The following is a 23964-nucleotide window of genomic DNA, read 5'->3' on the forward strand; positions in this document are numbered from 1 at the left end:
TGGCTACAGGTTTCGGAATAACCATCCCTCTGCCATTAGTTTTAATAAAATACTAACACATTTATGAGTTCATGGAATCGTTTTATTTATTCCTGTAGAAATGTAATCTTGAAACTAAATAACAATAACTATAATGAAGGGTGGCAATAAATTCTACCCCGCAGTCTGAATACATTTGTTATACTGATAACATTAAACATCCCTCTAGCACAGCTCTCGGACGCCACATGTTCATTACAATATTAAAATAACACATTTCTTGTATTCTTCATTTTAACCAGGTTATTTTTAAAACAGTTCTTTAGTACTAAATGCTTAAAAAAGAGAAATGGAAGGTTCCAACGATTTTTATTTTTTAAGAGGAAGAGTTTTATTTTTAAATAGTAAATGATTCAAAGCAATTCAAAGAAAATAATTTATATATTTGGATATCATATATTATAAAACCCTCTTTTAGAAAATATTAAATAACAATAAAAAATGACACACATTTAAACAACAACAAAAATATTTATTTTATTATTTATAAAGTTTAATTTGTTATTATCTCTTGATAATAAAAATTGGGTATTATCTTCGTACTAGAGATCTCGGGTACGATTCCCAAGGGAAGGGATAAAATATATAAAAACGATTTTTCACTCTAATATTTATTCAATATTACACTGGACTGGTCCCTAAAGCGGAGAGCTAATCAGCTTTCCTTCACGTTTTAACGATCAAGACAACACTGCATTTATATAATGCAGTGCCCTATGCACAATCGGGTGAGGACGCTACATATTTCCAACAACTCGATAAACCTTAGGTAATTATATCGATAATGTTTGAATATGAATATGATATATATATATATATATATATATATATATATATATATATATATATATATATATATATATATATATATATATATATATATATATATATATATATATATATATATATATATATATATATATATATATATATATATATATATATATATATATATATATATATGCATATTTTCATATTTGCATATTGATTATTTAAGGCTGTCGTAAATATGTAAGTAGAATACGAGCTTTTGAAAGTAGGTTTTACTTAGAGAAAAGCTGTGGTGTAATCCAGGTGTGAAACATTACAGGGGAGAGACGTAGTAAGGGTAGTTGGTGATATTACGAGAGGGGGTGGACTGATGTGGAAATAATGAGGCAACAGGTATGTCGACAATAATGACTAAAGTTGCTCAACAGACATCTCTCTGCTTCCCTGTACCGTTGTTGTAACGCGTTGTGTACACAGAGCATGTTGTGTAAGGATGAGAAGCTAATGTATTAAAAATAACCGCCCAAAAACAATTTAATTATACGACTTAAGTGGAATCTACATCCATGAATATGGTAAACTAACCTACATTCGAAAACAGGGGTTTTTTTAGCTGTAATGCGAAGAACTTTCTAAATATATTACTTTTTAAACGTTAAGTCAGAATTTCGACATAATATACATGTGTGTAAGTTTTTTTTTATTTCAAATTTTCACAAACACTTTTTCAAAACATCAAATAAAATAATACAATACAAAAACAAAGGGTTTTTATGCTTAATTTCTTTTTGTTTACTAATAATTTTGAATTAAGGATGTTACGTATGATTTTTAAGATGTAAGCTATATCCAAACAAACTATTACAAATACATATGTGTATACAGGTTTATATGTGTAAGAACATAATAATAATAATAATAAACCCCTTATCCGCACCCTAATGGTGCATAGGGCACTGCGTCATATAAACGCAGTGTTATCTTGATCATTTACACATAAAGGAAATGTGATCAGCCCTCCGCTTCAGGTACTAGTCCAGGGTAATATTGAATAGATATGACAGTGAAAAAATCACTTATATTTATTTTACCCCCCTTGGGAATCGAACCCGGGACCTCCAGAACGGTAGCCGAGCGTGCTGACCATTACACTACGGAGGCGGACAAAAGAATGTAAGAACATACATTACAATAATAACTTTATTTTACTGCCAAAAATGCAGTTTTTGTGTTTTGCGATGAAAATATACATTGTTCTGTCATTTCTGTGGAAATTTTTCTGTATTTAAAAATGAGAGAATCGCCTAAGTACAGAAAATTATATAATAACAATAAAATCATTTTTAAAAACATATATTGCCTACATCCAAATTAACCAGCTGCCTGACAAACATATATAAAATATATTCCAATCAGGAATCCAAAATGTATGAACTGAAAAAAATATCCAAGGAAAGATATTTGTGTTCGTGGTTAGTTATATTTTCTCATTATTTTTTCTTTAAACCTGCTTCTTACCTTATGTTTTGTTATGTACCTATTTGATGAACCATTTATTGCTTTATATTTTACGATTTGCCCTGTATTTTTTAAATGGTTAAGTTCTTATCTGATTTTCAATCTTGTTAACCTTAATTCCATTACTCATAGGGAATATTATATATGTGACTTATGTATGTTATATGTTGAAATAAATAATAGCACATGTGAAAACCCACTTTTTACGTGTTTTAATAACGCACTGAGATGAAAAATTAATGCCTAAAATGGATATACGAGTATGTTTTAATAACCCTTTCTGAAGACATTTTAGAGAATATAATTTATATTTTAAATTATCTGTCTCTTTGCAGTTCGTATTACGAGATCCAAAAGCGAGGAAGGTTGAATTTCGATATGGGAAACTTCTTGTATTGTAGTATTGTAACCTAATTAGGCAGAGAACACAGAAGTGACCAACCCTTAATACCCAACCACCTTCGTCGCCCCTTCCGACTTCCCATTCATCCCCCATCCCCTAATTTCCTCACATGACCGCTTCAACCCTTCTTTAGTAGGCCTAATGAGATACGAATACACTTGAATAATTCATAATTCTACATTATGGCACGAGTCTTCAAACGGATAACACTTTTGTGTTATTTAAACATTTTTGTTATTCAAATTTTGTGAAATTTTAATGTAGGGACATGGTTGTATCAGGGCTGTTTCGTATTTTTTTTTAACTGAGTCATATCAAATGAATATATATATTTTTCAATCCAGTATACATACATGGCTGTTGTGAACTCATATGTGCTGTGTCATGAGATTAATATATGTATATCTAGAGGTTCCGATAATTTCAGTAATGTGGTTGTCAATCATGGGTTATAAATGGTGAATGTTACTCGTGTGTTAAGTGGTCACTTGACCAGCCTTTGACAAGTGTAAAGCCCTGTAAATACCCATGCTTTCATATTCGTCTTCATCTTTGTTGAGATGTCAAAAAAGTATTCTTGAATTGTACATATTACGTTTTAAAATCTATATACTTCTTAAATTACAGTTTTTATTTTTAATTTTCCCATAAGGTAAATGCTAGCTTTTACATGAAAATTGTGTATGTTTAGCACGGTCCTGACGAAGGACAATATTTTACAAAGCCAGCAAATATAAATATCATTAAGTACTGCATAATTTTAAAATCAGTTTTGAAACAAATGTTTTCAATAAATAATTCCCTAAATCATTGAATTATTTTTTTATATATTTATTTATTCCTGTGTTTAGTACGGTCCTGATGAAGGACACCGTTATCCGAAGCCGGTACACATAAAGGACTGTATAATATAATTAACTGTTTTGAAACATAATCATGTTTTCGAATAATTGCGAACTAAATCATTAAATTCATTCATGACAAGGATGTCACGGTTTTTAATCTGCTAATTGCTCTAAAATTCAGGTAAGTTGGAATAATTATTTCTCAACGCCAAATTTATTTTTCAACGAGATTTTTAAACTGAATATTCAATAATTTCATTCAAATTATGGTAATTATTCCATATCAAATGACTCAAAATTTCAATTTATATTATGACGTAGACTTTTTGAACTTTAATTGTATATTTCAGTTTATGTCCGATGATTTAAAAAATATTAACAACGACATTTCATCGTAGAGAGTTTCATAAATGTTTTTTTCTACATTTTCGATGTTTTAAAATACGATACATAAAAATACAATATGTTAAAATATGACATAGAAAACCCGAAACGTCTCGGGTACTTTGCATATATACAGGTTCGAAAAAAATTAAAAATGATAAATATGCAATTATAGTAAAAATGATAAATGATGAATAATCTTATTTCATTAATTGATTCAGCAGTCACTTTGTGGTAACATCTATCCATTTTTAATAAAAGTTTTGCTTGGTAAACACCACTAAATCATAAAATCTGTCATGACGCATCGCTCATTCCCTTCAAAAACGTCATATATCAAAAATCGACAATTTTCTGTTGTGCATGTTTTTTGAATTCCCAGAAAATGTACTAAATCCTAGCAAAAGCGGCATATTTTTAACTGAATATTTACCCGCTAAAAGGCAGAAAGTGTTGTTTATGCATATTGTTGAAGAAAAGGTATTGTTTAATTTTTTTTTTTAAATATACTTAATATTTTTCAAATGGAGAAAAAACTTTCAAATTTTACCTAAAAAGATCTTTTGCAAACAGTCTGCAGAAAATGTCTCGCAAACAGGTTTTTCGAAAATTGATTACAAAAATGTGATTAAAAAATATAATGTCATTAAGCCAGAATAAGGTTTGGTAATTAAAAATGTAGAACAATGGACGAAAATTTTACCTTATATAATTGTTCTCGTATCAAATTGATTAACCCTTGTTACGTTTTATTTTGGACAGTAAATTATACGTAACCTGTTATTTGTAAATTTATTGCTTTTAATATTATGTGGTTTATCGTCGATTAAGAGTTTCCTGTGAAGAACAACAAGCGGTATATATAGCCGAATTACTTTACGATCATCACTATTCGGTTACGGTATTCCACAATGAGGTACGCACTACTCGCGGTAGCAGTTTGCTGTCTGGGAGCTGCCAATGGAAAACAGGGTAACTACTTCAATTATTTATTTTTTCTTTCATCGTACACATAATGAGAAATAGAAATCAATCATCGGGAATATTATATGTATATATGACTTATGTATATAATATGTTTTTAAATAAATACATATTACAAATTACAAATTGCAATAATATGCCTTCACTAAGTTATCCCGTGCCGAGGGCACATTTCAAAATACTTATTTATAGACCTTTACGAGAGAAAATTATTTATCCATTTGCAATTAATGTTTAACCATTTTATCCAGAAAATTAACTATCCATTTTTAATTAATGTTTTTTCATTTTATCCAGTTTTATCCATTTTTAACAAATGATAGATTTTACCACAGAGTGACTGCCGAATCAATCAATAAAATTATTTATGACAGGTGCCGTTGCGTAGTTGGGTAGACGCTTGACTCCCGATTCGATTCCCGCCAATTGCAAAATGAATTCACGAAATATTTATTTTCAATTGGTCTGGGTGTTTGTGATAAATTTTTCACATTTACCTTCTCTATTTTTGCTCCACTACAGCAGACAATCATCTAAAATGGACGTTTTGCAGGTTATGGCTTTTTTATTTTAAAAAATCAAATGCAACATGGCCAAACGATGTGAACTTTTTGATATCTACCCACTTCAAATTTTCATTTGTTCATAGTTTTCATTTTATTTATATTTTGTATATTAAAAGCATTGTTTGCTTTGTGCTTTGGTAATATAACTCTATCGTTCAAGCAATCATCATTTATTAAAACTTAATTTATTTTTTCATGACTTTACTTATAATGGAAGCAGACTGAACAAGTTCTTTTGATCATTAAACATAATTATTACTTATGGGTCTTCCTACCCCTATTTGCACATAATAGTGCATATGACACTGCATCTTATTGATGCAATGTTATTCTGATTGATATTCACAAAAAGGCAAGGTGATCAATCCTGCGGTAACAGTTCTAGGTATTATCAAATAAATAGAAGAGTGAAAAATTACCTGTATTTAGAATCTTACAAGAAGAAGATTCTTACATTTATTTAATGAAGGTCTCTGCAAAATAAATAAAACTTAAAACTCATTTAATTCAACCATCGATAGTGCCGAGAAACTTGTGAAAGAAGGAATCAATTAAAATTTATAAATTATATGTAAAACATCCGAAATTTCGGTAGTGTGATTGTCAATCATGGATGTTTATCACTTAGACAAGCCTAAGACAGATCGCAAGCCCTGTAAAAATACCCAGACTGCCACATTCTTCTTCGTCTTTGTTGAGATGGAAATATACATACTTAAATAATTCCTTAGTGGACAAATTCAGATTTGTCAACGAAAATTTGTACACTCTGAAAATTTAGTAAATAAATAAACAACAAAAATATAAAAAAAATTATATTGCCTCTTTTTCAAGAAAACTTTAACATAATTTCGCTACAACATTTTGAGTGTGTCCAAATACAAACCAGCCTATGACGGTCGTCAGCCCCGTAAATGCCCAGACTTCCATATTCTTCTTCATCTTTGATGAGATGTCAAAAAATAATTTCGCTGTCGTATGTTACAATAACTTTAATTTACGTATATTATAGAATGTACACATTTCATTAATCCATTGCATAGCACTCAGAGATAATAATACGATTACCGATGTGTGTTATATGTTCCAATTACATCTAAATTTCCGTAAATACCTCAATTTTGTGCCAAAATAATCGCATTTGTCGTTTTCGGCTACTTCTATGTATGTTTACATTCACTGTTACTGTTCTACTATTAATATTTTAGTCAGAATGACAACAGTGACAGTCATTTTACTGATGAAAATATCTAAAAAGTTATTTCAAAACTCAAAATTGGTTTTTGAGAACTTTTATTTTTGGTTACTTTTTCCAACTGGTTTCGACCAGCACTTTTTCATCTTTAGCGATGGATTTGCTACAAGTTTCTTTCACATTCATACATCTCTTCATATTCCATTAATCTAACTCGAAACTCACATTCTTATATCTAGAAGTTTCAAGAATTTGAGTAGTGTAATTGTCAATCATGGATAGAATTGGTGCATGTTACACTTCGCTCACTCCTTTCAAGAACGTCATAAATAAAAAAACTTGAATTTTCAGGAGAACGTTTTTAAAGTTTAAAAATATAATACAATGTATTCAAAATAAATATCAAGCCGCTGATTGAACATTTTTCCGTGCAACAGATGTTTTTAGGTAAAACCTGAAGGTTTTTTCTCCATTTGAAAAATATTTAGTATATTTAAAAAAATAATTAAACAATACCTTTTCTTCAAAATGCAAAAATAACACTTTCTGCCGTGTCGCAGGTAAATATTAAGTTAAAAATATGCCACTTTTGCTGGGATATAGTACATTTTCTGGACATTCCGAAAACATGCACAACTGAAAATCGACTATTTTTTAATATGACGTTCTTGAAAGGAGTGAGCGACTTGTGTAAAGTGATTATAACATAATATAAATAAGAAAATCCAGATTTATGTGCAAGTATTTGGACACACTCAAAACATTGTAAATATTTTTCCGATTTTTTTTTACACAAACTCGTCATATTGTAGTGTTTAAATATTATATTTCATTCCTAGAAAAAGAATCTGTTCCTAAGAAGTTCGTGCCTGAGACTTTCGACCTGGTGGACCAAAGGATTGTGGGAGGTGCTCCAGCAGCCGATGGTGCGGTCCCCTACCAGGCTTCCCTGAGGGACTCCTCTGACTTCCACTTCTGCGGCGGAAGCATACTTGGCCCATTGTGGATCCTCACCGCAGCTCACTGCGTAGTAGAGTAAGATCATCATCCCCATTATTGTCTGAATCCTTTAACCTTGATGGGAGATAGAAATTGGGAGATCAGTATCGGCATTTAGTCGCCTACTGAATGCTGACACTGATTGGGACGGACGGCGCATTGGGACGGACGTGTCACCTATGACTCAGCTGGCGGCGAGTTGGTACGTGCTGGGAGCTGCGTAATACGATTTTCATACAAATATGAACAAGGATCTTTTAGTACTCCCCCCCTTGGATCACGTCTATTTTTTTTATGATTAGTTTAATTTTTGGGTTCCATCTTGTGGGGTCCTGTCTTGAAAATTAAATTAACCTGATTTCCAACCCTGTTTTGAATAACATATATAACTAGTTTGATGACCTGTAAAATAATTATTTCTTTTCCTTATATTCCCAGTTCAAATCCTGGCTCAGTAGTTGTCGGAACCAACAAGATAAACCAGGGAGGTTCAAGGTATGGAGTAAAGAACGTCATACGTCATCAACAGTATAACAGGAACACTCAGATGAATGACATCGCTCTCATCCAGCTGAGCCAACCGATCACCTTCACCGACAGAGTCAGACCTATAAACCTGCCTGTTGCTGACACTCAAGCAGGAAGTGTTCTCACCCTCACCGGATGGGGAAGAACGAGTGTAAGTCACATTTGGTTAAATATTACTCTTTTTATAAAATAAAACAAATATACTCGTATGGAGTACACTCCCGATTTTCCGGGGTCGGATTAACCGGGAAGCCGATTATCAGAGATACTTGAGTCATTGATTTTTTTTAAATACATTTTTAATGTCGAAACACGTATTGAGAGCCGGACATATGTAATGTTCATAGTGATAGAATAACAGTTTAGATTTAAAAAAAATATATAAGTATCTTACTATTGAGGCGAAGATTGCTTGCAAAGACATATTGGTGTGGTGTTCTTTTCTCTATGTCTACCCTTTCGGGGACGAGGCGTGATCTATGATTAGTTTTTTTTTCATATTTAAACCTAGCTGATACGTTTGTTGACAGATTCAACAAACCAATTAGTGAAGAAAAAAAATAGATTATTTCTACCTTCATAATACATATCACTCACTCCTTTCAACAACGTCAATTTTCAGTTGTGCACGTTTTCGGAATGCCCAGAAAATGTACTATATCACAGCAAAATTGGCATATTTTTAACTTAATATCTACCCGCTATAGGGCAGAAAGTGTTGTTTTTTTCATTTTGAAGAAAAGGTATTGTTAATTATTTTTTTTAAATATTCTAAATATTTTTCAATTGGTGAAAAAACCTTCAGGTTTTACCTAAAGAGGTAATCTTCAATAAGTGGCTTGATATTTATTTTTAATACATTTTATTGTTTTTTTATACTTTAAAAATGATCTCCTATACAATTAAGTTTTTTGATATTTGACGTTGTTGAAAGGAGTGATATGTATAATGAAATCAATTATATTATGTAAGTCCCGCCCCTTAACCCCAGTTATTATCTCACCCACCTCTATATATACCTGATTAATTTTTTGTTTGTTAGTTATTGTAATCACATGACGATAAAAACATTTGCAGTTTTCAAAACTAGTCGCGTGAAATGAGATAAAACTCAATAAATACAAGTGTTTGATTTTTAAAAGAAATCAATTATCTCATTTTCTGCGTGCCAAACCCGGAACTAACATGCAATAAATCAAATATTTTTAATGGATTTATGGTAATGCACTTCTGATGGTCACATACTAATAAATAATTCATTTACTTCTTTTAGTACCCCGGAAATGCAGCTGTCGACCTTCAGTACATCAGACTGACAGCTATAAACACTGGGGAGTGCAGTGCTAGACTACAGAGCGTAAACAAAGTGTTCAACACCCAGATTTGCACACTGACCTCGCAGGGACGAGGAGCTTGTCATGTAAGATCATTCAGTATTATCTTAACAGTCTCCTTATCATTCATTGTTCACTTTGTGCAATACCACTTTAATTAAAGTGGTATTACTCAAAGTGAACGATGAATGATAAGGAGAGTGTTATATTACCATACCACAATGTTTACAATGCTTCTAATATACAAAAAGCATTCTCTTAACTTGATTAGTACAGATGACACAATGCCACACATCTTTTTCTTTTCGTACACTCCTAGATTTTCGTACTTCCTGACTTTTAGAAGTAGACTCTTGATAAAATGAACTTTCATTCACACAAGTCAAAAAAAGCTATTTAACCATTTTTTTTCATCAATTACAGCCGACATCTAGATATGGGTTTTATAATTATTCCTTTCTTATTCATTCAACCTTCTGGACCAAATTAACAGAGATATGAAGATTTATTATAAATAAGGTGTCTAAATAGAGATGAAGCATCTTTTGTGGGAGTATGGAAAGTCCAAGGGAATATGGAAGTCCTGGAATTTCCAGAGCTAACGCGACTTTAAAACAATAAATGTTACAATCGAATGGAGTTAAAATTCTGAAAAATATGCCGATTGAACCATGGAAATTGTTTTTAGGGGATCACTTAAATTATAAAGTGAACAATTAATATTTTTAATACGGGATCACTTTTACCATTGAATGAACCATAGACATTGTTAATACGGTATCACTTGTATCATGAATGAACCATGGTCATTGTTAATACGAGATCACTTATATTATTGAATGAACCATGAATATTGTAAATACGGAGTCATTTGTATTATTGAATGAACCATAAATATTATTAATACGGTATTACTTATATTATTGAATGAATCGTTGTCATTTTTGATACGGAATAACTCGCGTCCATTTTACTGTAATTTATAAACAAGCCATTCCATAAAATTCTCTACGTCTTGTATCAATATCAAATCCCAAGTGCTTCAATGCTCTTCCAACCAATTTCTCAATAGTCCATGTTCTCTTCAACAAATTCCCGTTCATTAAATCCTTTTTCTTTCAGGGTGATTCTGGCGGCCCGTTGGTAGAAGGAAATGCGCAAGTCGGAGTGGTCTCCTGGGGTTATCCTTGTGCCAAAGGATACCCTGACGTGTTCACCAGAGTCTTTAGCTACAAGAGCTGGATCATGGCGGTCGTGGGGAGGATGGGCTGATCACCTGCGCGTTTATGAGTGATGGGAAATTTCATGTAGTCTAGTGAAAGTAGATTAAGTAGTTACATTTTGTGATTTTTAGACAAATTAAATTTTTTTTCATTTGTGTTCTCAATTTATGATAAGTTTGAAAATATGTTTTCAAAATAACTCCTTTGGAACCAAATAAATTTAATATTAATTTGAACAAACTGATTTTTTAATGAAAAATATTACTAAAATTTTATTATTTAATGATTTGGTAATAACTTGATGATTCAAACATGAAAAATAAAACATTTGTATAAGACAATGATTAAAGAAAAGACTTGTTTTTTACCACTTGAGTTTTATTATAGACTACATGTTTCAGAAGTTAAACTTCCATCATTCAGATCTGTATAATAACTAAAATATAAAATATAAAATTGTTCTATAAATAAGGAGAGGGGAAAGTAAGGGGAAGGGGTTAGTCAATACTTTTGTTTTTAGTTACTTTATATAACAATTTTATATTTAATATTTTAGTTTACTCCTTATTTATAGAACAATTTTATATTTAATATTTTAGTTATTATACAGACCTGAATGATGGAAGTTTAACTTCTGAAACATGTAGTCTATAATAAAACTCAAGTGGTAAAAAACAAGTGTTTTCTTTAATCATTGTAACATGTCTTACCACAAAGTTAATGCCGAAACAATAAACTAATAATATATTATATATGATATTGTTGAAAGGAGTGAGCGATTTATAATAAGTTCACTTGTGTAACCGTCTACACTCTACACTTTGAGAAGATCCTTAGAGCATGATATAGGCACTACACACCAGGAGTTTAAGGATAGAAGCCACAAGGATGGTTAGATCCTTAATATTTATACCATCCATAAGACCGTCTCCTTATAATACTCTTAGCGCTTATGTTACACAATGGATATTTGAAGTTACCGCTCGCTTCCTTTATGCTCATTTTGACTACGAACCTTTCACTTAATTTATTCATTGAATGTATGTAACATCGTTTTGTGCTAGAATTTTTATTACGTTCATTTTTGTCATCATGTTTTTTGTTATATCTCAAAGTATAACTGAAATATGACAATGAATTATTTATATTTGACCCTGGAGAGTAATATACCACTTTGTAAAAAACATATCTATGTACATAACGTTTCTAATATCATCATATATTGTACTCTTTTTACGGAATGTAAATTATTACTTACAAGTCGTAGGTATACAAAAAAAACGAAAAAATTATACACAAACCGCTCTCTCCTTTCAACAACGTCATATACCTAAAATCGTAAATATTTAGTTGTGCATGTTTTCGGAATGCCCAGATAATGTACTATATCCCAGCAAAAACGGCATATTTTTAACTTAATATTTACCCGCTACAGGGCAGAAAGTGTTTTTACATTTCAAAGAAACGATATTGTTTAATTTTTTTTATTTACCAAATATTTTTCAAATGGAGAAAAAACATTCAGGTTTTACCTAAAAAGATTTGTTGTACAGTAAAAAGTTCAATAAGTGGCTTGATATTTATTTTTAATTCATTTCATTATATTCTTAAACTTTAAAAACGATCTCCTTAAAAACCAAGTGTTTTGATATACTTATGTCGTTTTTGAAAGGAGTGAGCGATGCGTCCAGACTTTCAAGCAGCATATTAATTTTTATGAGGCAAACGTAGTTGAAAATAGGAGTAGAGAAAGACCGAGGAAAACTTGGCATGATGAAGTATGTATGTCAAATATTTGAAAGCGGTCAGATCAAGAGTCGGTGGGTATGTTTAATTTTTTTATAACTTTCATCTTCGTACATTTTAATATCTAAGAAGATGAAAGTCTGAGCATGCCAGGGCTTACGACCTGGCATTTGGCACTCACTTTGTGTGTGTGTGTGTGTGTGTGTGTGTGTGGGTTTGTGTGTGTGTGTGTATGTGTCAAAACATAAAAATCTTAATTTTAAAGAATACCTTACATTAATTGGTCAGGTTTAAAGTCGGAATAATTGGCGTATATACGAGTATGTACATATATGAGCGTACTCAAGAACGTGGAAGAGACGAAGAATGTTTGCTAAAACAGATTGGTGTAGGGTTCTATTCTCTCTGCCTACCCTTGCGGAAAGCGGCGTGATGCTTAGTTATTTTATTTTTTTAGCCTTCACTCTTATGGGAATGATTTTAGCTCTAACAACAAAAAAAATCTTATAACAATCAATAAAGGACATAAGAGCAGAAAGAGTTCAAGGAAATTCAGGAAAACACAAAATAAAATAATGGTCTACATTGATTGTTAGTCAGTTAATATTTTTTTAAATATTAAATAGTTTAATTTATATTCGAAGCAATACCTTTGTGTTTTTCCATTTCATAATTAAAATATATTTTTGATAAAACAAAATCATATTTTAATTATTTTAAATAATTGCTTTACGAATTGCTGATTAACAAAATCTTTACTTTTCAAAACTTTTTATAATGTCTCCGTTCTTTTTAGATTTCAATTCTTGGTCTTGCATTTTCCTCTCTTCCTGTCGCTTGAACAGGAAAATAAAGTTGAAGTTGAAAGGAAGAAGGATGTCGACAAGGAATATAGGAACTGGTAGAAGGAAGAGAGTGCAAACTAAAGGAAGCTGGGTGGAAACACAGAGAACAGGAGGAAACTGCCGTCAACTCCTTCAGACCTGTGCAAAATTTTAAATAGGGTTTGTTTTTGCCATTTTGTTTTCAATATTTTATTATGAATATGATATTCAGGTATTAGAAAACTATAGTTAATGATATAATTAAAAAATTACTTTGTTTTAAAATCACTATAAATATTTTATTATAACTTAATGAGTCTGTGATTGAATAAATACATAGTTTTAAGAGAATTGATACATATTTGAATTACCATAGACTTTTTGTTTCTTTTTCTTCTAACCCCTATCTACACCAAAATTTCAATGGCACTGCATCCTATCATTGCAGTGTTATCTCGATCGTTTTTATATGAAAGCAAGGTGATTAATCGTGCGCTTCAAGTACCAGTCCAGGATATTATTATTAATTTTGACCCCATCCCCCGGGAATCGATCCCGGTGCCTCCAGCCTTGAGTTAAACGCATTGACTATTAACCTACTGAAGCGGACTCTATTTTACGGTATTTACGAAAGGTTTATTAACAATAACAAAAACAAAACAAAATACGTAATAAAAAACGACAATATAGATTTTTCCTTTTTTTTATTTGACTCGTGATCGGGTTTCGTTGTCACCGACATCATCATACTGGTAAGATCCTTGACAAATTTCTATGTTATATATGTGTACACAACACGGCTGGGTAAAAACCATAATTTTATATACTTTTTCCAGACAAAATGAATTTTAATTTAATGAATTAAAGAATAATAAAGAAATGGATCCATTTCTATTAAAAAAAATATATAAAATCCTACATAAAAACCCTTACCATGCCTTTTATGTCATTTTTATCACAAAAAAAACTACTTTAATTAAATCAATTTATATTAATTTGTCAGAAAAACTTTATAAAGTCATGGTTCTCAACCCCTGCCTTGTTGTGTATATAACATTTCTAGAATTCTGTCAAGCCTCCTACCAGTCCAATGATCTTATTGACAGCAAAGCACTGGTCAAATAAAACTTTTGAAAAAAACTTTACAGTTTTTTTATTTTTTTTTTATTTTATAAAATGCAGTTCCACCAAGAAATGTCAGTACAAAATTTATATCTATTATTATTTAATATAATAAATTCAAATAACCGCAAAATAAAGTATTTTGGATGGATGGACTTTTAATAATATTATGTGAAATTATGATTAAGGAAAATCTGTTTTTTTTTCAGATTATGAGCTAAATGTATAAAATTACGAGTAACGGGTCTCAACGTGTAATGAAAACGCTACCATGACTGTCGAGTAAGTTCAACTCGAGTTACTTCTTGTTTACTTCCAAATTTATTAAACCCTTTATTATCTGTTAAGCTTATCCTCTCCTTTGCACCGCTTACAACCCCTCCTCTGTATTCTCAGATATCAAATAAACAAAGATCTTTGAGTATATTTTTTCTCGAATTTTCAATTTCGCATAAGACTCTGTTCAAACATTCCAGGAATTCTTTAGTTTGACTTAAAAATATTAAAAGATAAAATTGAAATATAAAATAAGGGTGTATATTTTCCAAAATTAACTACGGAGAAATATATGTATATACCTCTTCACCGCAGTGGAAGGCAGTGATAATAGAACGCCACACCACTCTGTCTTTTGCAAACAATCTTCGCCTCTTATCCGTCGACTCCTGACCAGACCACTTTCAAGTATTTGAAATATATCATGCTAAGTTTTCCTTGGTATTCCTCTTAAATTATAAATGAATAAAAAGATTTTAAATTTAACATATCTCTAACCTGAAGCATGGAACTGATTACATGGGTTAATAAGAGAACACTTCTAAACTATGTAGGGCCTTATGCACCATTAAGTGAGGTTAAGAGTTAGTAGAAGGAATGATGTCCTGAGAAAATATTAACCTATGACAATCATACTTTGAAATTCATTCATTTGCTAGATCTACACTTAATATTTTGTACCAATCTTTATGTTTCTGTGGTTAACTTTAATTGGCTTGTTTAATGTATATCTTTTAATTGTTTTGTTTTACATATGTTGCTGTTGTCATCCCAAACAAGAAAAAAAATTAAAAATGCTTTTAATTCAGCAAAAGATCACTTCAAGCAAATTGATCACTTTCATTATGCAATTAACGAACATGATAAAACTGCTTCGATGTGATACAGTGCTCTATGCACCATTAGGGGAGTTAAGAGTTAAAAGAAGAAACAATTTCGTGATAGAATATTAACCCACTATAATTATTATATTTAAGTCAGCTTCTAAATCAAGCAAAAGATCACCTTCAACATGCAATTAACGAACAAGATGGCACACTTATGTCAGCTTCAAAATCAAGTTAAGGAAAGCTTTTCAAACGACGCCAATCCAACATTTAGTTAAAAAATCCATACTTTATAGCGACAAGCCCTGCCAGTTTAAGCCACAATATTTGTCTTCACATTTGAAGATAATCTAGAATCCCAACCAGTTTATTCTTAAGTATTGTATATTTTGTCCGCCATAGTGGTGTAATGTTTAGTTTGTTTAGCTACCGCGCTGGAGGTCCCGGGTTCGATTCCCAGGGGGGGTCAATTAAATATAAGTGTATTTTATTTATTCTTTCGGCATTTCTACTTTGTGGTAAATTATTTTAAAATTATTAAAGAAAACACTTGTTTTAAAACCACTTGACTAGTAGTTTATTTATGACTACTAGTTTCGGATGGAAGCTTAGCTTCCAAAACTAGTTGTCATAAATAAACTCATGTGGTATAAAAACAAGTGTTTTCTTTAATAATTTCAAATATAAGTGATTTTTACAATCTAATATTTATTAAACATTACCCTGGACTGGTTCCTGAAGCAGAGCGCTAATCACCTTTCATGTGCTAACGATCAAGATAACACTGCGTTTATATGTTGCAGTGCCCTATGCACCAGCGGGTGCGGTTAAGGATTTGACAAAATTTCAATTTTACTTGCTACGTTATGGTGCTTTTTTTGCTGAAAAACATTATTTTAAAGTTCAATTAAAAACAATACATAATGTTGTTTTCAATTGAATAATCCAGGAATTACAAAACTGTTTTAGATTGACTCCCTATATACGACGCATATGGTAAGCGTGTATGTAACGCGACAAACATTTCACTAAAGTATGTATCATACAAGGATTGAAACAACAACAAAAACGTTCAGGAGAAAGGAAATCCTGAAATTTGTAAGGATCAATATGAACGTTTACAAGTTTTTATCTCGGCAAAGCCACCTCCATTTTACAGCCTCCAGCGATCCATCCCCCGCCTGCGGATGCCACATGACGCTTATATCTGAATTCTGGAGCTTTTTACTTGTCTTTTTCGGGGAATGATTTACATATTTTACAAAAACAGGATACACTTTTTTTGGTTCGTATTATGTGGTATTTCTTGTCTGATTCCCAATATTTATACTTATGTAAGTTTTTGGAAAATTTCAATGGTAAAGCTTGAAGATACAAACTTGATTTTTTAATGGATTATGAGTAACTCATTTGAGTTACTCACATTATTTTTTGACATCTCAACATAGATCAAGAATATAATATATATAAAACAATTTATTGATTGATTTGGCAGTCACTTTGGGTACAATCTGTCCATTTTCATTTTATTTTTACCTAGTGAATATGACTATTTCTTAAAATCTACTGCGACACACGCTTCGATGCATTCCGAATCATTTTCTTCCGTGTCACAATAGATTTTAGGAAATAGTGGTATTTATGTTATTTTTATTTTATTTACTAAGTGAAACTTATTATTTTTCTCTCAACATAGATGAAGAAGAATTTGGAAGTCTGGGCATTTACGGGGCTTACGACCTCAATATACTGGTTTAAGTGAACACTTTACACACATGTAACATTCACCAATTCTACCCATGATTGACAACCACACCTTATGAAAGAAGCTCTTTATTGAGCAGAAACTCTTTCAATTGTATGTGAGGTCCAAATCCTGGATTATAATCACATATATGAGAAACGCCAGAAAATATCATTATTTTTTTTTAGCTAATAATTTCGCCAGATCAAATGATTCAATTTACACATATAACTCTTTAACTTTGTTGGTACATCAATAAAATCCTATTAAACCTACGTATCCCCAAACATAGACGCATACTTAGTTGAAAATGGGAGAAAAATATTTATACATATTGTATTTTACATTAAAAAAAATTTGAAATATTTTATACTGACATAATATCGTAAGAACAAATTCGACGATATTATCATTGTAATGGCATTAAGAACTTTATGCGGAATAACTAACTAACTAACTAACCATCACGCCGCTTCCCCGCAGGGGTAGGCAGAGAGAATCGAACGCCACACCACTCTGTCTTTGCAAACATTCTTTGCCTCTTCTACATTCATGCATCTCCTCATACATACCCGACGATTATTACGACTCCTGACCCGGCCGCTTTCAAGTATTTGACAAGTTTGATCAAATCGAAATGTAAAAATTCTGAGCAAAGCCCTCATAGGGTTTATTTGAATATAGATATCTTTTAAATATGAGGAGTTTGGTTGTCCATTTTATTGGTGAATATTACACATGTACAAATGATCACTAAAACTAGCCTTTGACAGGTAGTAAGCCTTGTAAATGCCCAGACTTCAATGTTGTTCTTAATTTTTATTGAAATATCAATAATGATTAAAGAAAACACTTGTTTTTTACCACTTGAGTTTTATTACAGACAACATGTTTCAGATGTTAAACTTCCATCATTCAGGTCTGTATAATATCTTGATTATAAAATATAATTTTTTTCTACAAATAAGGAGAGGGGAAAGTAAGTAATATATGAAATATCAATAAATAATAAATACTAGTAAGGTAGAGTAAGAGCAATGGAGATGGTATGAAGAAGACCAAACAATTCATAGTTATGACAAAAATATAACATGATTCAAATGCATGGCTTGGTTACATGGAAGGACCGATAACGAGCTGACCCCAACAGTCTACAATGACGATAAGTTGGTATGGAGTCAGGAAGAAGATATATAATTTAAATATAGTCGTCGGGTTGTGGTCCCGTGATTAGTGTCACAGACTCTTAAGTCAGAGTTTCTCAGTTCGAGCCCACTCTACCACAATTTGATACTTATTTCTCATAATGAGCCGCTTAGGCTCACAGAAATAGTATGAAATCAAAATATTTGTGTAAATAATAAAAAAAATATATTTCTGTTTTGAATATTGAAATTATTAACTTTGTGGGTCATATTGATTTATTATTTTGATAAATAAAATACTTTTTTATCATAGTCATCATATAAGTCATAATTAAACCCTAAAGAGGGCAACAAGATGTTGCCAAAACTAGTTGGTTAATAAAAATGTGAGTAGATAAAAAAAACAAAGTCTTTTTATTTCTCAAAATAATTTACTAATATTTCTCTTTAAATAACAAATAAATAAATAGATTTATTTATTTAATAGATTTATATTATCCACTGACACTTCGTGGTGGAATTGCATTTTTAATTTATTATTAGATTAAAACCAATATTTTTGGCTTTTCCACTTTTTTATTTGACCAGCGACCGGGTTTCGTCGTTACCGACATCATCAGTCTGATGATGTCGGTAACGACGAAACCCGGTCGCTGGTCAAATAAAAAAGTGGAAAAGCTAAAAATATTGGTTTTAATCTAATAATAAATTATTTATTTAACATTTCGGTACAAACAGAATAATATTTTCATTTTCAACAAAACAGGCCTACCATAACTGGAAATACTGTATAAAATAACACTTGCTCCATTGAAATAAAATATGGAATACAAGTTTTTGGCAGTAAGAAGTCGATATTTGAAGTAGAATCTTCAAAGGCGAGTCATAATTTATCCGAAAGCAAACTTCTTATTCAAATCTCCCTTCTCTGGGTAATTTCAGGCACACGTAGATTCCATAGAATATGATATTTATGTCCCGATACATTATGTACGGGTTTGTTCTGTTTTTTATTCCATTAAGTACATTTTTTGAATATTGCACATCATTTTTCATCTCTGTTTACCTTTTTATGAAGTTTTTATTCGGTTTCCTTTGAATTATTGGATTCGAATGGTTCCTCCGTTTTCTAAAGTGGTTTTTACGTATACAGGCGGACCTCAACTTTCGCACACGATTGGTTCCTGAAAATGTGTGCGAAAGTTAAATGTTCGAAAGTAGAGGGATGTAAAAAAAATTTAAAACACAAAAAAATTGTACTTTAAATTTGTATTTATCAAAAATTACTAATTAAATATATATTGAATAAATAATTATATTTTCTTAATAAACTTGTCAAGAGTTATATTATCATTTTTTTCTTTTCTTAATGGAGAGTTCTGTTACATGAAGTACTATTATGGATTGCCCTATGCACTTGGTATGTCGCTCACTCCTTTCAAGAACGTCATAAATCAAAAATTGTCAATTTTCACTTGTGCTTGTTTTCGGAATGCCCAAAAATATACTATATCCCAGCAAAAGTGGCATATTTTTAACTTAATATTTACCCGCTACAGGGCAGAAAGTGTTGTTTTTGCATTTTGAAGAAAAGGTATTGTGAAATCATTTTTTCAAAATTTACTAAATATTTTTCAAATGGAGAAAAATCTCGGGTTTTACCTAAAAAGATCTGTTGCACAGCAAAAAGTTCAATAAGTGGCTTGACACTTATTTTTGATACATTATATTATATTTTCAAACATTAAAAACTTTCTCCTGAATAATCAAGTTTTTTTGATTTATGACGTTCTTGAAAGGAGTGAGCGATGTGTCGCCTACTTTCAAAATCCGCCAGATCCATGTAAGTTGATATTACAAAAAATGCAAAATTATCCGGGTAGCATTTATGTTTCAAAGTTTTGTCTATCTTTAGATTAAATATTATGAAATAGAGAATTTTCCCATTATTTTGGATTTTTTTCATTATTCAAAAAAGAACACGAGACTCAAACCGATTATGACGTCATCATTATTTTTTACCTATTTCTTGACTCTCTGATTGACCGATATGGGTCAGGAGGCAAGTTTCATGAATATAGCGGTATTTGAAATACAACGCTGTTTTTAAGTGTTTCTTAGGAGGGTTTTCAAGTGTATAAATATTTTAAACAATAAACCTACAGTTGGCATTCCGATGGATTATTTATTTTTATATCTTATAAAATTTGATCTGGCTAATTTTGAATGTAAGCGACACATACTCGTATATGTATGTGTTCTTCATTGGGATTACATTCTTCCATAATTTTTTAAAAATGTCTTGAGATGCATAAAAGTTTCGTTCATATTTTTATTGTTAAGGTCTTGATGATTTCTTCAGGTTCTTCTTCCTTACTTTCAATTTGTCATATTATTTTCATTCTCTTAGTCAAGGGTTCAGAATGTCATTTAATCATCTCATTTACATCTTCACTGTTAACATCCAGGTTTACTTCATTATGTTCAGTAGGTGAACTATTTCAAGTGTGATCAGAACTAAATCACCGATCCTTTATGGGCATAGTTGTTTCCATGACCCTTTCATTGTTGACTCTTTTATTAAGTTCTTTATGTTATAATTCTTTTAAAACACACTTTTGAAACATTTTTGCATTGTTGCCAAAAAAAATTTTTTTGTGCGAAATAGCGAATTGAGAGAATATCAAATGTGCGAAAAATGAGGTCCGCCTGTATTTATAGAATACATAGCCTAACAGCCTGACAGCGAAAAAAAACTGGCAGTACACAAAGTTATTTTGGTTCTTTTTAGATATTCTAGCACAAAGAAGTACTGGTATAATAGAAAGATAAAAGTAGACTGAATGAATGTCGAAATTCGATCTCTCAGACGGATGTGTGGCGAAACGATTTATAATAAATGTACGAACAGTGCACAAAAATTAAGAAAGGATGGTTGAGGCATGTAGAACGAATGAGTGAAGAAATAACGGAAAAATATTTTTTTGAGCTATTGTAGTAGGAAATAGAAGCAGAGGTAGACCGAGGGAAACTAGGCATGATGCCACTTTCAAGTATTTCAAATACTTGAAAGTGGTAAGATCAGAAGTCGGAATAATCGGCGTGTATGTATGAGGAGATGCACGAATGCGGAAGGGGCGAATATCGTTTGCAAAGACAGTATTGTGTGGCGTTTAATTCTTTCTGCTTACCTCTGCAGTGAAACAGCGCGATGGTTTGTTAGTTAGAAATATTTCTAGAAATTTTTTATGCGTTTGAAATGTTTACATATGAAAACACTAAAAAAATAATGTTTAACGAGCAACCTGGTGTTATTTTTCGTATTTAAACATTTTTAGGCTGCCATTTTTAACCCTTAAAAGAAATTATGATTTTACACATAGTTAAACTTTTACGACACAGCAAATTCCACTTCAATTTTTTTTAAACCTTTGGGATTTAAAATTTTTAATGAATTTTTAACATAATATCTCTCTTTATTTCAGTGAGAATAGAAATTTTGAATTTTGAATAGTGATATGTGCTAAGTAAAACTTAAATTAAAAATGAATCATTTTTTTTATTGCAAATGAATATCTTTATTTTTTGACATCTCATCAAAAATGAAGAAGAATATGGAAGTGTGGGCATTTACGGGGCTGACGACCGTCATAGGCTGGTTTAAGTGATCATTTTACACACGTGTAACATTCACCAATTCTACCCATTATTGACAACCACACTACTCAAATTCTTGGAAGTTCTGTATATATGAACCAATTTAGAAACCTTGTTCTTTATATTCGACTTTTGAAATGTATGCCTTCCAATAATTTTTTTTACAAGAATAAGCTTATTCATATACTTGAAGCGCCCTTGAGGTAGCATTTTACGAAAATGGCGCTATATAAATTATCCAAATTTTTTATTATTATTTTTAGCTGACATATCGTGTAAAAAGTTTTGAATTAATATTTAACCCTTTTATGTAATACTCCTTGCCTCATTCCTTAAATCCTTAAATCTGCAGGATTACATTAATGGTACAGGATTTATGTAGAAGCCGATTGAAGTTTCTGTGAAGTCAATAGAAGTCAAAGGACATGCAATCTCAGTACAATGGATGATGAAGTGTCCTTTGCTCGCTGCAGTACTGAAAGCGCCAGTCATCCCGCTGAGGAGACGATCAAATACAAGAGTTTAAATCGCGTCGTCGAATCCTTTGAAATCAAAACGATTGAGTAAGACCATGTTTAAAAAACATAGTCTTTACAACAAGAAAAAACAAGGATTTTCACTGCATACTAAAAATATATTTAAAAAAAAAACTATACAGAATAAAAAAAACTATTATAATGTTTATTCTACATGAATTTTATTCGACCAGCAACCGGGATTCGTTGTAACTGACATTATCAGACTGGTGTAAGGCTAGACAAAATTCTATATTATATACACAACAAGGCAGGGACTAAAAACTATGATTTAAATAATTATTATAATACATTACTTAATTTCATTCAATTTAAAAAAAAAATTACAGAATTTTTTTTTAAATGTTCATACATAGTCATCATTTGTATGTATACTTGTCTAATATCTAGTCTCAGCTGTGTTCTAAATCTTATGAAAGTGATCACTTAAAACCAGCCTCAGGCAATAGGTCTTAAACCTTGAAAATGCCAAGACTTTTATATTCTTCTTCGTGTGTGTTATCAATAAAAAGTGATATTTTTAACTATGTAAAAACAAATTCAACTTTAAAAATAAAATATTTCAGCTTTATATTAATAAGTACAATTTTGTGGGACGTCATATGAACTTATTTATTTATTTTTATTAAAATATATATATATATATATATATATATATATATATATATATATATATATATATATATATATATATATATATATATATATATATATATATATATATATATATATATATATATATATATATATATATATATTTGCGGCACAGTCGTGATTACTGAAAACCCTATCCTTAGATGAAGCTTTCAATGTGATCGTACAATATCGAAGGATAAATTATAAATGCTGGAACATATCTACGTCACTTTACGTAAGGTAATATTGAATAAATTAACACCGCACTAAGATGGCGGACTGTATTGTACATAGGAACGTATATGATACAAGAAGTACATGCAAAATTACAACACAATAAGAAATACATAATGTTTTTTATAAAACTTGAATTGAAAATTCATATACAACATTTTTTATGTGCGTCCAAATACAAATCTAGATTATCTCCAATTATGGGAGTTATTTTTCATATCCTTTTTTGACATCTCATCAAAGATGAAGAAGAATATGGAAGATAAATTGGTTCATATATATATAGAACTTCCAAGAATTTGAGTAGTGTGGTTGTCAATAATGGGCATAATTGGTGAATGTTACACGTGTGTAAAGTGATCACTTGAACCAGCCTGTGACGGTCGTCAGCCCCGTAAATGCCCAGACTTCCATATTCTTCTTCATCT

At 30.9% G+C, this 23964-nt stretch overlaps 2 protein-coding genes across 2 annotated transcripts in view; one reads left to right on the forward strand and one right to left on the reverse strand.

Moving 5' to 3' along the window:
• The window catches only part of kek3 (leucine-rich repeat, immunoglobulin-like domain-containing kekkon 3 protein), a 290573-nt gene that overhangs the window by 264599 nt on the left and 2010 nt on the right, over window positions 1-23964 (reverse strand). The gene's annotated exons all lie outside the window — the stretch shown is intronic.
• Window positions 4723-11029, forward strand: LOC148306162 (chymotrypsin-2-like). Its single transcript, XM_088265494.1, has 5 exons — window positions 4723-4932; window positions 7545-7740; window positions 8143-8383; window positions 9506-9652; window positions 10689-11029. Exons 1-5 carry the CDS (start codon window positions 4872-4874, stop codon window positions 10836-10838), a joined length of 795 nt encoding a protein of 264 aa, XP_088121620.1. The 5' UTR covers window positions 4723-4871; the 3' UTR covers window positions 10839-11029.

This window comes from Brachycentrus maculatus, unplaced genomic scaffold (assembly GCF_059751285.1).
Source record: "Brachycentrus maculatus isolate JH-2025_06_01 unplaced genomic scaffold, ASM5975128v1 h1tg000247l, whole genome shotgun sequence".
Lineage (NCBI taxonomy): Eukaryota > Metazoa > Arthropoda > Insecta > Trichoptera > Brachycentridae > Brachycentrus > Brachycentrus maculatus.

Coding starts and splice junctions, on each gene's coding strand:
- LOC148306162 (XM_088265494.1), top strand. CDS start 4,872: ATGAGGTACGCACTACTCGCGGTAGCAGTTTGCTGTCTGGGAGCTGCC. Junction 7,741..8,142: donor GCAGCTCACTGCGTAGTAGA/GTAAGATCATCA, acceptor TTATATTCCCAG/TTCAAATCCTGGCTCAGTAG. Junction 9,653..10,688: donor AGGGACGAGGAGCTTGTCAT/GTAAGATCATTC, acceptor TTTTTCTTTCAG/GGTGATTCTGGCGGCCCGTT.